This window comes from Hypomesus transpacificus, chromosome 22 (assembly GCF_021917145.1).
Source record: "Hypomesus transpacificus isolate Combined female chromosome 22, fHypTra1, whole genome shotgun sequence".
Taxonomy (NCBI): domain Eukaryota; kingdom Metazoa; phylum Chordata; class Actinopteri; order Osmeriformes; family Osmeridae; genus Hypomesus; species Hypomesus transpacificus.
The window spans coordinates 14,023,615-14,036,393 of record NC_061081.1 but is presented as its reverse complement, the minus strand read 5'-3'; the positions used below and the strand labels follow the sequence as shown (position 1 = coordinate 14,036,393).

General features: G+C 40.8%; 2 protein-coding genes and 1 long non-coding RNA gene across 4 annotated transcripts; 2 read left to right on the top strand and 1 right to left on the bottom strand.

The window, feature by feature from the left end:
- Positions 1–1,509: 1,509 nt before the first annotated feature.
- xpa (xeroderma pigmentosum, complementation group A) lies at positions 1,510–3,709 on the top strand. The gene is made up of 5 exons (XM_047045588.1): positions 1,510–2,024; positions 2,381–2,486; positions 2,751–2,916; positions 3,093–3,210; positions 3,397–3,709. The coding sequence occupies exons 1-5, from the start codon at positions 1,742–1,744 to the stop codon at positions 3,549–3,551; spliced, it is 828 nt and encodes a 275-aa protein (XP_046901544.1). The 5' UTR covers positions 1,510–1,741; the 3' UTR covers positions 3,552–3,709.
- An 81-nt stretch (positions 3,710–3,790) lies between these two features.
- On the bottom strand, positions 3,791–5,692 carry LOC124484599 (erythroblast NAD(P)(+)--arginine ADP-ribosyltransferase-like). Of its 2 annotated transcripts, none has more exons than XM_047045581.1 (3): positions 5,604–5,692; positions 4,963–5,080; positions 3,791–4,714 (listed from the first exon to the last, which is right to left on the bottom strand). In XM_047045581.1, the coding sequence occupies exons 2-3, from the start codon at positions 5,020–5,022 to the stop codon at positions 3,911–3,913; spliced, it is 864 nt and encodes a 287-aa protein (XP_046901537.1). In that variant the 5' UTR covers positions 5,023–5,080; positions 5,604–5,692; the 3' UTR covers positions 3,791–3,910. The 2 variants fall into 2 exon arrangements, with proteins under 2 accessions (XP_046901537.1, XP_046901538.1); XM_047045582.1 differs by having other exon boundaries at positions 4,963–5,068.
- LOC124484618 lies at positions 4,670–5,610 on the top strand. Its single transcript, XR_006957987.1, has 3 exons — positions 4,670–4,751; positions 4,971–5,086; positions 5,269–5,610. It is a non-coding gene; the product is annotated as an uncharacterized LOC124484618 (long non-coding RNA).
- Positions 5,693–12,779: the final 7,087 nt, after the last annotated feature.

Below are 12,779 nucleotides of genomic sequence, written 5' to 3'. Positions count from 1 at the left end.
TATGAATTAATATAGAGAACATGTCAGCAATATGTTTCAGGTCAGAAGGGTCACAATAGAGGTCAATACTTTTGTATCTCCTGTAAAGATACTGTATACAATCATAATCATTTACTACTTTAATCATGAATAAAACTGTAAAAACAAACCCCCCTAAAACCTTTGCAACATTATATCAGTCCTTCTGTATAAAGTGTCATATGCTAATAAATAAAAATGTAAATTTTAAATCTGACCTGGTGTCTAATTTCTTGGCCAATAGGCCAATATCCTAGCCGAAAAAATTAAAGCCAAAAAAAATCTGATTGCAACATCCAGGATACCAAGGTTTTGCTTGCCTCAGACCGGACCTCTCTCCTCAGACCCCAGGCTGTGATTGGATGAGTGATCTGCAGCTACACCTGGATGAGAGAGGCCTGAGCAGAGAGATCTGCAGTTGGACCCTTCTCAGAGAAGTGAGATGGTTTGATTGCATTCAGGCTTAATTGCCTTATCTATTCTTGGTATCCCGGAGGTTGCAATCTGAATTATTTCGGCTCAAATTTTTTGGGGATCAAACTTTTTGGTTCTGAATTTCAGCATTCAAATTTGAGCAGCCGGATTATTGTTCGATTTGAATTTCTAAAGTTTACATTTTTTTATGACATTTTGGGGATCTGAATTTTATTGTTCGAATTTCAGCAACCTGAATTTCCGAACCTTTAATTTTTGGATCAGATATTTTTTTTACATTGAAATATATTTCAATTTTAAAGAGGTGGTTTTCAAAACCAACAAATTTGGTAGTGTTCACATTTCAATATTAAGTATTCAATGGCTTTACAAATTCAAAACATGATTTTACTGATTTTCTACCATAAAATTCACTTTTACATGATTGTAAAAAATTACAAAACAACATTCTAACCCAACAGTGATAGCTATTGTAGCCTACTCACAGAGCTGTGAGATTAAACTCCAATGGTTTATGAATCTACAGGCAGCTACATTGAATATATGATGGTTGAGACAAGTCATCTATTGTATTGACCCTAAACAGGTAGTAGGAAGCTACCAGTAGTGAAAGCTTTTAACTCTAACCCAGCCCTTTGTTCATTAATATGTAAACTAAAATTATCAACGGAATCAGTATGTGTCCGTACTGGTGTGGTGTGGAATAAAATGTGCTTGTTTAATTAGTTAGCGCTGCTGTTACAAGTGAAGGGTGTGCAATCGGAAGAGAAAGACGCCATTTAATGGTTTAGTTAGTCAACGTGCGTCGGAATATTCTTCAATATAATACAAAAATGTTAAGCTTTTTTACAATGAAACTTTTGTGGAAACAAACCACTCCGTTCAAATGACTGTTTTTAAAATAACTTGTTTTTACACAACCATTAGACACATTTTTATCAGTCAGAGGAAATATTTTCTTGAGCTAGATAGTAATTTCTAATCGTTGTCACTGATAAAAACAAAGAAAATCACATTGTTGGGGCTTTTATTTTGAAGAATAAAAACAAAGTAAAACCGGAAGCAAGCTGTTGTACAACCAGTGAATCTAGTACTGTTATTGCTAGGCAAACTAACATAACCCCACAGCCAGGACTTTGAATAGAACTGTCAAAAATAAATTAACAGGGTCTTGGAACCTGTAAATCCTGAATCAATAAACAATTACCGCACGTTTTCTGAAAACGTTAGACGCTCGAGACGCTAACGCTAGATAGCCTATTACTAGCTGTCTATTGTAGCTAACAGAATGGATCTGCCTGAGCCGTCGGTGGATGCTGCTACGTTGGAACCCAAAAATGTGACCAAGACCATGGAGTTATCCGCCGCTGTTAGAGCAAAAATTGAACGGAACCGTCAACGGGCACTGATGCTCAGACAAGCCCGATTGGCAAGTCGAGGCTCCGCTGTCGTTAAAGGGGCAACTTCGGCCAAAGTGGCAAAAACTATCGATACTGGTTCGGGATTTTTCATTGACGAAGATGACGACGGTGAACAAGAGCAGAGAGTTATTAAAGTGGTTCACCAACCAGGTAATAGAAGAGAGTGATATTCTTGGACAACTTCAGTACGTGTTGTTTTGTTAAAGGTTGTTTTCTGCCATATAGTTCTAAAGGCAAGACAGTACAGATACCCTCAAAGAATTATCCGTGCGCGACCACTCAAGTTGCCGGGTGCAAACGAATGGAATCTTAAACCGTAAACATAGGATACTTTTTAGGTTTATTTCACAAAAGTATTAAATGGGTCTGGCATACCACACTACACAATTAGGTGCACCTGCAGTGCTTTACATTTATACATTTGCTTAGCAATAAGCGAATTCAGTCTTGCCAAATGTCATTCCTAGAGCTTTGACAACGATAAGTAATTGCTCTTCTCCCCCTAGCTCCTGTGATAGAGGCAGACTACCTGGTGTGTGATGACTGTGACAAACCCTTCATGGACTCCTACCTTAGTAACAGCTTTGACCTGTCTGTCTGTGACAAGTGCCGGTAATGTCCAAGTTTTTGGAAAAGCGTTAAAACGTCTCCTGATCAAACCTGGCACCCTGCTAATTTGATTTGTTTGTCTTTACCATCACGTATCTCTCGAAACTCCTTTTGCTCTTCCTCTGCTCTCCATCTCTATCACCTCCCCTCACCTGAACCCTTTGCCTTCACATTTCTCCCCCTCCATCTCTCCTGTTTTCCAACTCACCCCTCCTTCCACCTCACCCCCTCCCTCCACATCACCCCCCCCCCCCCCCCCACCCCCAGAGACAACGACGTGAAGCACAAGTTGGTGTCCCGTACGGAGGCCAAGCAGCAGTACCTGCTGAAGGACTGTGACCTGGACAAGAGGGAGCCCCCCCTCAGGTTCGTGCTGAGGAAGAACCCCCACAACCCCCACTGGGGAGACATGAAGCTCTACCTCCAGCTGCAGGTGTGTGTGTGTGTGTGTGTGTTGTAGCATCTCACAGACAGCCTGCTGCATCCTTTCAGACTTCAATTCCTTTCACTCAGTTCTGTGTCCCTGTTTTTCGGTGTGTGTGTGTTTGTTCCCGTTCTCCTCTGTGTGTGTGTGTGTTTGTTTCTGTTCTCCTGTATGTGTGTGTCCAGGTAGAGAAGAGGTGTATGGAGGTGTGGGGTTCAGAGGAGGCCCTCGATGAAGCTAAAGAGACACGCGAGGAAAACAAAGAGGTCCAGAAACAGAAACGCTTCAACAAGAAAGTCAAAGGTCAGCTTGTTAGGGTTGGTTGATACAGTTTGATTAGATCTGGTTGGAGAAAAGTTCTAGTTTATCTTCTGTTGCTCATGCATCACTGTAGGATTTATACGTGTGTGTGTGTGTGCGTGTGTGTCTGTGTGTGTGTGTGTGTGTGTGTGTGTGTGTGTGTGTGTGTGTGTGTGTGTGTGTGTGTAGAGCTACGCAGGGCAGTGCGCAGCAGTATGTGGACTAAGGACACCAGCCTCCACAAGCATGAGTATGGACCTGAGGAGGTGCTGGACGAGGAAGAGGATCTCTACAAGAAGACGTGCACCTCCTGTGGACATGAGCTCACCTACGAGAAGATGTAGAGGATGTTCACACTCTCGCTGACGCACCGACACACAGAAAGATACAGGAGTGAAGGACGGACAGATAGACATTATGATACATACACATGCAGTACCACACCACCTTGTCTCGAAATGTAAAAATGACTGTAAATGAACTTATATTTTTGTAAAATGTGTCTCGAGTGTCATTTTTAATTGTAGATGAATTGAACATGTTTGAAGAAAAATAACAAAAACTACTCAAATTTACACTTATTTAAACAGATTGACGTTGTCATTATAAAATACATCATTGTTTATTACAAGCAACTGGAAATGTGTAATTTGCAAAAGTTCCCAAAGAAAGTAGAAAAGTAGCCCTACATGGATAAAAAAGATTAAAATGCATTTGGTTGAACAATTGCATTCACATCTGCAGCTTTCAAATTCAGATGTTGCCCTCCAGAATTTGCTCTGCGTACTGCCAAACAGTTAAAATTGCTTTTAGTTCCAGAACTCGTCAGTTTGTACAATTTCTTACAATTTAAAATGTTTTTTTTGTGTTCAATTGCCGTTATTTTGAACTTGTCATACGGCGGAATCAACACCTCTTCCTGATCATTAACTTCATTACACTTGAGGTTTGCGCCGTGGCACGTCTTAATCTCAAAGCAATCCTGCTCTCCATATTTAACCAGATTATTTTGGAGCGAATTTGAAGTGAAGGATCCAAAACGAATTTCAGTATTACCTTGAACGTTAAAAGTGTCTTTGGTTCTTCGGTTTGTGGTGAAGCATTCTTGTTGACTCTTTTTGAGGATACGGATCGCGTCGGACAACAGGAAGTGGATAGCGTGGTAACTGAAGCCTCTTGGGTACACTGGCCCATTGGTTCTTACTGCGGTCACGAAATTATTATAAAAATGTTGTTTAATAGATGTGTAACAATATAAAGCCTTGAAATGATCTAATTTGAGATCCTTGTTGCTCCTGTACTTTAGCTTAAATTTGGTCCACTCTTCAGACTTGGTCCATATGTTTTTGAACGTTTTGTTTTTTAATTCACTATTTAAATAATTATTTACTTTATTGTGCATTTGTGAGGCGCAGCCTCTATACATGTCATCAACTGATTTATTGGCCATGTCTAAAGGGATGTCGTTCTGCTTTAGGACGCCGGACACGTTGGATAGTGGAGAGATCTACACAGAGGGAACAAAAACAGAGCACTGATAACAGGTTATATCTTTTATCTACCCCTTTGTTTTTCTTCAAGTGTCTTCCTGTTGGTCATCTCTCCTTCACTCACATTTTTACAAACAAACTTTAAGACAAGCATACACACACACACACACACACACACACACACACACACACACACACACACATGACAGCATCTTAAATTAAGATTACAATTCTTAACCACGGTGTGACTACAACAGCATCTCACCACCATAGAGTCCACAGTCAGGATGCAGACATGGAGGAGGATCACCAGGGTGAAGATCATCTTGTCTCCAGGTGAGACGGTTGAAGCTGCACCAGGGTAGAAGAAGCTGGAGACACAACTACAGGTATCCATCAACATAGATACACCACCAAAAAGTATGTGTGACTGAGAAAAGAAAGAAAGTAATATAGACAGCTATAAGCCGCAAATAATTTTTCTGTGTCCAATTATGTCCATACTTTTAATTCAAAATGTATTTGTTTGTGTAACTTGCTTAGTTGTACTACGCTTGTTTTTTCAATCGAGTCCTGGCCATGCAGGCAGGCAGAAAGCAGCGTATAAGAACCGGCCAGTGCAGCTCCAGATAAACACAGAGGCTGGCCATCACAACCCACACCAACCACACCCCCACTATGGAGAACCAGCCTTCTGGAAGCTTCCACACGGGGCTCTGAAAACACCTGTCACCACGGCTGTGCTTCCAACAAGACAGGAACCTCTTCAGAAATGGATGCAAACTGGGACCCCCTCTCATTGCAGTCAAATAGAAAGTATTCCCTTTACTTCTGCCTTAACCCCCCATCCAACACCACACACACACACACCATTTAATTTGACTTTGATTTTGAAGGTGAACTTACCAGGGTGACGGAGTATCGGGGTCTTTAGCAAACTGTCATCGGGCTCTACTTATGTACTTGTCCAAGAAATCCCGCAAGACACACTCACACACACACTCTCAGCAGTTCTTTTGTGTGGTTAACATCATTACAATCCAAAAATGCAACACACACACAGGTTAGTAGGTGAGTATCTTGGTGAGAGAAGTTCTCTTGAAATATGACTCACCAACCCACAGAGCTGACCACACACAGACACACAAACACATGCATGATTGACACACGTGCAAAAATGAGATACACACATTTGTGACATTGAGGTAACAAATTAAAAACATATACATTCACAAGGTTATGGTTGCTTCAGAGTCGACAAAGACCTAAAGCCATACATGACACAGAAAATTGTACTTTTGTCTTCTTCAGGGGTTTTAATCTCAGTTTACTCTGCTAAACGAGCCAAAATGCTCTTGACACAAACACATTTTCTTTTAAAATAATATCTCTGGTTGACATGCACTAACATATATGTAAGATATTTTATTGTGTAACCTCTCAGTTGAAGCTTAAGAGGAAGTTACAGAAAACATTTGTTATTGTGACGAGAAAGACAGGAAGTGGTGTTAAAGGGGGGATATGTTTCTCACGGTGCGACTGGAGAGTATTGGCATTGGCGTGAGACGTGCAGTGCCGTCTTAGTTCGGGCATTGGAAGCCTGTGACTTTATTTTCAAGTTTAGAGAGTATAGACAATATAAGAAACCCTCGGTTACATATACTTTTACATTTAGCAGACGCTCTTATCCAGAGCGACTTACAGTAAGTACAGGGACATTACCCCCGAGGCAAGTATGGTGAAGTGCCTTGCCCAAGGACACAACGTCATTACGCACGGCCAGGAATCAAACCGACAACCTTATGATTAATAGTCTGATTCCCAAACCGCTCAGCCATATGCCCCCATATACATGAGAATATGATAAATGTTAGCAGTGGACGTATTTGGGCCACTCGTTCATTTTACTGAACGAGATTCAAAGAACTGAGTCAGTAAAATGATCCAAACTTCCCATCACTAGCGTCTGGGTCCGTCTCCGTATCCGGAGGTCGCCTATTGAGTGAGTACCCCCGGTATAAACAAATACATTTCATTTCATTTGAATGACCTTAATATTCATTTGTTGTGTGAACTAAGGTGTGTGTGTGTTCAAACCAGTTTGGTCCCACAAAGGTAGTTAAACAAGGCCACACAAACAAACAGATACACATATTTGGAACACCCAACATCCCTTTAGGTTGCAGCTTATCTTGTGGAACATTTGATGCCATACGGTGTGTGTGTGTTTGTGTCAAGAGCATTTTGCATAGCAGAGTTAACTGAGATTAAAACCCCTCAAGAAGACAAAAGTGCAATTTTCTGTGTCAAAGATGCCTTAAAGTCTTTGTCAACTCTGAAGCAACCATAACCTTGTGAATGTATACATTTTTTAATGCGTTACCTCAATGTCACAAAAGTGTGTGTACCTCACTCTTGCATGTGTGTGTCAATCATGCATGTGTTTGTGTGTGCCGAGACACATTAGTGTGTCTGTGTGTGGTCAGCTCTGTGGGTTGGTGAGTCATATTTCCAGAGAACTGCTCTCACCAAGATACTCACCTACTAACCTGTGTGTGTGTGTGTTGCATTTCTTTATTGTACGGATGTGAACCAGACATACATTTCCAAAGAACTGCTTAGAGAGTGTGTCTGTTTCTTGGGAGGTGCCCCGCACAATCCGCACGCATGATGTACCCCCTCAACCAGCTCAACCCCCTACAACCCCCCCCCCCTACACCCCCCCCCCCCCAAGCTTTCTTTGTCTGGCGAGAACAACAACGGAGCTGTTCATGTTAACAGTTTATTTCATCTGATACAATGCGTTGGAAATCATACTCATATCACAAAGAAAAACATATGTGATGAGTTCCATCTAGAATAGCCCTATTTTTAGCCCCATAGCCAATTTCTAAGAACCAAGTGAAAGGAATACAATACAGTGACAGCATACATTTCCTTAAAGTTTGCATCATGTCTGATTCTTATCGGACTTGTACCCCATTCTGCCACTGCAATGCCTTAGCTCACACGCTGGCGACCATATAAATCTATGCTCGCGACTGGTTGTCGCAAAGTATGACGTGTACATCTAGTTGCAAGTGTGCACAAGGTCTTGGAGCTAGGGAAAAAAAGAGCCACTGTTTAAAGCTAGACCGGAAGAGTCGGAAGTGGCGCGGTCCAGTTTCGCGCTCTCGATTGCCTCACTGCGCCACTGACCATTTTTCATAGAAATGAATGGGGACGCCATCTTGGAAGACAAAAGTAGCTTACTCTAGTTATATTAACTCTATGCACAGTACACACAGCGAGTGGCACGAACACAATCGCAATACCTGTTTTGGGCCAGCAGAGGGCGCAAGAAACACAATTGCAGAAAATGCCGCCCCTATCTTCGTGGCGCCGCGGGGGGCTGCCCGGTCGGCCCGTACCTAAAACTGCCCCTGTGTTTGTGTGTCCTTGTTTAACTAGCCTTGTGGGGAACAAATAGGTCAGAACACACATACACCTTAGTTTGCACTACAAATGAATACTAAAGTCATTCAAATCAAATCAAATGTATTGGTATATAATTCACAACTGCAGACAAACTTATAGGGTTAATACTGAAGATGTATTAGATAGTACCCAATTGCTATGAAAGTAAAATGACAAAACAAATATAAGTACAAAGTCAATGAAGTGAATCACCAAGTAGCCTACAAGTTCAAGACAAAATCAATATATTTATTATAGATCTATAAATTGCAGGTGTCTGATACACTCAAGTTAAGCATCTCAGAAGACTGGACAGAGAATACAGGAATGAAGGGCGGTAAATAGTATGCACAGATAGAGGACACTACATGCTACATAGCTTGTGTTTAGGTATTTAGGGCTCCTTGAAATTGCTTTGATGCTCCTCTTATTTTCCTCATTCAGAGTTGCATGGCATTACACACTTTGGTAATATTGTAACCTCTGACTTACACTAGTGACACAGGCCTTTCCTAATCGCACCTTACAAAGAACTAAAAAGAACTATAAAGGACATTAGGCAACATGTTTTGCCAGGATAACTGGCTAAACCATTGAATGTTTATCCACAAGTAGATGCAACGACGTAGGCCACTTATCCAGAAGTAGATGTCACACGACAGTCTCCTTAGGCAGGTTCTACATGTCCTTTATCACCCACAATACATTATAATACATACACATGCAATACCACACTACCTCTTGAAACTTTACAAAAATATATTTATTTTATTTATTTTATGTTTGATGAAAAATAACTGAAGGTTTGCACTGCAAATGCAAAACGGTACATTTTTATGTTCAGGCCTAAATCAATAAGCGATGACACATTCATTAAAGCTGAGATGAGCCTTGTCATTTTAAAATACATAATTGTTTATTACAAGCAACTAGAAACAACGTGACTAAATAGTTATTAGGATTAGTTATTTGCAAAATATCCCAAAGAAAGTTTTTTTTTTTTAAGTAACCTACATGAAGTAAAACACTTTAAAATGTGTGTTGTGGAACAGTGGCATACACATGTGCAGCTCTACAATTTGCCTCTCCAGAGTTTGCTTTGCTGACTGGCTACTTTACAGTTCAAATTTGTTTTAGTTTCAGTACTTGTCAGTTTGTACAGAACATCACAATTTAAAATGTTGTCTCTACCTTCAATTTTTTCAATTATTTTGAACGTCTCATAGGGCGGAATCAACACTTCTTCCTTATGTTTAAGTACGGAATATTTCTTGATATAAGCGCCGTAGCACGTTTTTATCTCAAAGCATGACGTGTTTCCAAAACCTTTCAGGTTCGTTCTCCTCGAACTGGAAGCGAAGCCTCCAAAACGCATTTCAGTATTCATTCTACCGTTAAAACTAAGATGTGTTCTTCGGTATGAGGTGAGGCTTGTTGGTTAATTTTGAGGAGACGGATTGCGTCAGACAACAGGAAATGCAGAGCATGGAAATTGAACTTTGGAATTTTAAGACTTGTGTACACTTTTTTATCAGTTCTTACTGCGTTGGTGAATTCACTGTAAACCAATGTATTACCTGTGTAAGTAAATAACGCATAGAAATGATTCAATGTAAGTTTCTCGTCAACACACTCTCGTTTGTCATAGGAGGCCTTGGCAATGGCTTTAGACATGTCCCAGCTTGGTTTGAAATTTGTACTTTTTAGTTTTAATTCCTCGTCTAAATAATTATTTACTTTGTTATACATTTCTGAGGTACAGCCTTCATACATGTCATCAACGGATTCATCGGCCATGTCCAAAGGAAACCCCTCCCACTCATGGATGCCGGACTTCTGTGGAGAGATCTATACAGAGGGAACACAAACAGAGCACTGATTACATGCTACATCTTTTAACATCCTCTTTGTTTTTCTTCATCTGTATTTCTGTTGGTTAAACATTCACTCAAATAAACTCAAACACACACATAACCAGTGGCGTCGCTAGACCCGTTTTACCGGGGTTTGTATTTGTTTTAAAAACCGTTTTAACAATTTCCTTTATTAGTAAATTAATTTAGACTGATAATCCAGGAAAAAGAAACGCAGTACCCCAATCAACGCTTGTAAAATCAACGCAGTTTAACCGAAAAAACAAACTGATGCTGCAGAATTCCATGCCCGCGCTCTCCTCTGTGCTTGCTATAACAGGCACTGCAGCGCACACACATCACAAAACTAAAGGCAGTTTCTCAGTAACAGGCCTAACGATCATCTTATTTTGACTCAAACATAATAACAACATGAGTCCAACGTATGTTATTACCTGAAACTCAAAAAACAGTATAGGCCTATTTGATTTACCACGCGGTCGTATAAACTATTGATGTCCCCACCAAAGCTGAAATCAAACTGGTGTCTCTGAACTGTACGTATAATGAGTAGAGGCCTGTACCCCAGTAGAGATCTATGTCTAGCAACGTGCCTGCTTAGAACCATACATACACTAACACAGTAACAGGGCAGCATCTTAAATTAAGATTACAATTCTTAACCACGGTGTGACTACAACAGCATCTCACCACCATAGAGTCCACAGTCAGGATGCAGACATGGAGAAGGATCAGCAGGGTGAAGATCATCTTGTCTCCAGGTGTGACGGTTGAAGCTGCACCAGGGTAGAAGAAGCTGGAGACACATTATATGACACATTATGAAGCTCAACACACATTCTCCTCATTTGATTAGTGTGTTCTGTTATGTTTCCCATGTTGATGTTTGAAAAGAGGAATATTGCCTCTGTGTCTCACCTCAACTATATGTGTGTGAAACAGGAGGTCATGGATTACTGCTTGTGAGTTCCTAAACATTCTGATCAAAGTGTAATATAAATGGAAAAATGCTTCAGTTACATTTTGTTCATAATTACTAGGGGGGTACATTTTGGCAAGCTCATATTTTGCCTGCCGAAAATCCTTTTGAGGTTGAAAAAAAATGGAAGACAGTTTAGGAGAAAAAAAATGTTTACTTCTTTTGTATCTTTTTGTATTTTTTTTTAAGTTTTGAAAACAAGTTGCAAAAATATTTTTGAAAAAAAGTAACTAAGAAATTGGTTTGCATCAGTGATGAGTACTTGATGATGCCTCTACTATACTCTACTGTACTGTACTATACTCTACTGTACTCTTCTGGAAGCTCTCACACCACCCGCACCCCCACTATGGAGAACCAGCCTTCTGGAAGCTCTCACACCACCCGCACCCCCACTATGGAGAACCAGCCTTCTGGAAGCTTCCACACGGGGCTCTGAAAACACCTGTCACCACGGCTGTGCTTCCAACAAGACAGGAACCTCTTCAGAAATGGATGCAAACTGGGACCCCCTCTCATTGCAGTCAAATAGAAAGTATTCCCTTTACTTCTGCCTTAACCCCCCATCCAACACCACACACACACATCATTTAATTTAATTTTGAAGGTGAACTTACCAGGGTGACGGAGTATCGGGGTCTTTAGCAAACTGTCATCGGGCTCTACTTATGTACTTGTCCAAGAAAGCCCACAAGACACACACACACACACTCGATCAGCAGTTATTGTGTGTCTGACCCACATTCTCAACTCAAACTACCATCGCAGATGCAATTGCAATCCAAAAATGCAACACACACACATATTGGTGTCTCCTCCTCTGTCACATCAGTAGCAGGACTGTGGAACTGAAACTCACAGTTTCACTGAGCAGTTCACACCACTTTTCACACCCAGATCAGGGGCGTAGGCAGAAGGGCCAGTGCAAAATTGGGCCTATAGTTTTTCCTAGAAAAAAAATGTCACACCCTGAATTATCTCTAAACCGAGCAAAGCTCTCTTTTTTAGTTGCCCAATTAGGTCGATGCACTCTGAGACTGACAATTTTGGGCTTTTTAAACCCTGTGTGTGCTAAAATTGCTCATCTGAAATAATAACTGTGACAAGTAAAAATTTAAATCAGAACTTTTTTGTTTGTATTTGTTGCAGCAGGGACTGCGCCTCAACCTTCGATTGGCTGCTGCTTTCAGCATATTCAGCAAGCACTTCTAAGTAGAGTAACGTCAGTACTTTACTCACTGCTCCGGATACGGAGCTCCAGTGCGTGTCTGTGGATCGCTCAAGTTCTTATCTAATAAAAATAAACTAAAAATGTATTATGATTAAACTTGCCTGGGTGGGCCAGTGAGTAATGTGGGCAGTGCCGGCCTGGCCCATTACTGGCTACACGCCTGACACACACACACACATTTGTTGGCACACACACACACACACACAGAAATGACTGAGACACACATGCTCAACTGACAGATAAATATTTGTGACATTGACGTGACAGAGACTAAAAAAGACTGTATAAATAAATACATTTATAAGGTTTGGTTGTTTCAGAATTGACAGAAGCATATAGTAAAAACGTCTATTTCACAACAGAAAAGTCTTGGGTCCTGGTTTAAGTCTCAGTTTTTTCAGCTAAACAAGCAATTTGCTCTAGACACACAAATCAAATGTGGTCAATTGTTCCACAGGACCAGCTGCAATGTAAAGTGACGTTCATGTGTGTCATCATGCCACTGATGTGTGTCATCATGCCTCTGATGTGTGTCATCATGC

Bases quoted from the DNA above. Each gene is read 5' to 3' on its own strand.
- xpa (XM_047045588.1), top strand. From the start codon at position 1,742: ATGGATCTGCCTGAGCCGTCGGTGGATGCTGCTACGTTGGAACCCAAA. The intron at 2,025-2,380 runs GTAATAGAAGAG...TTCTCCCCCTAG, and splicing joins TAAAGTGGTTCACCAACCAG to CTCCTGTGATAGAGGCAGAC. The intron at 3,211-3,396 runs GTCAGCTTGTTA...GTGTGTGTGTAG, and splicing joins CTTCAACAAGAAAGTCAAAG to AGCTACGCAGGGCAGTGCGC.
- LOC124484599 (XM_047045581.1), bottom strand. From the start codon at position 5,022: ATGATCTTCACCCTGGTGATCCTCCTCCATGTCTGCATCCTGACTGTG. The intron at 4,715-4,962 runs GTGAGATGCTGT...CCCTCTGTGTAG, and splicing joins TGACTGTGGACTCTATGGTG to ATCTCTCCACTATCCAACGT.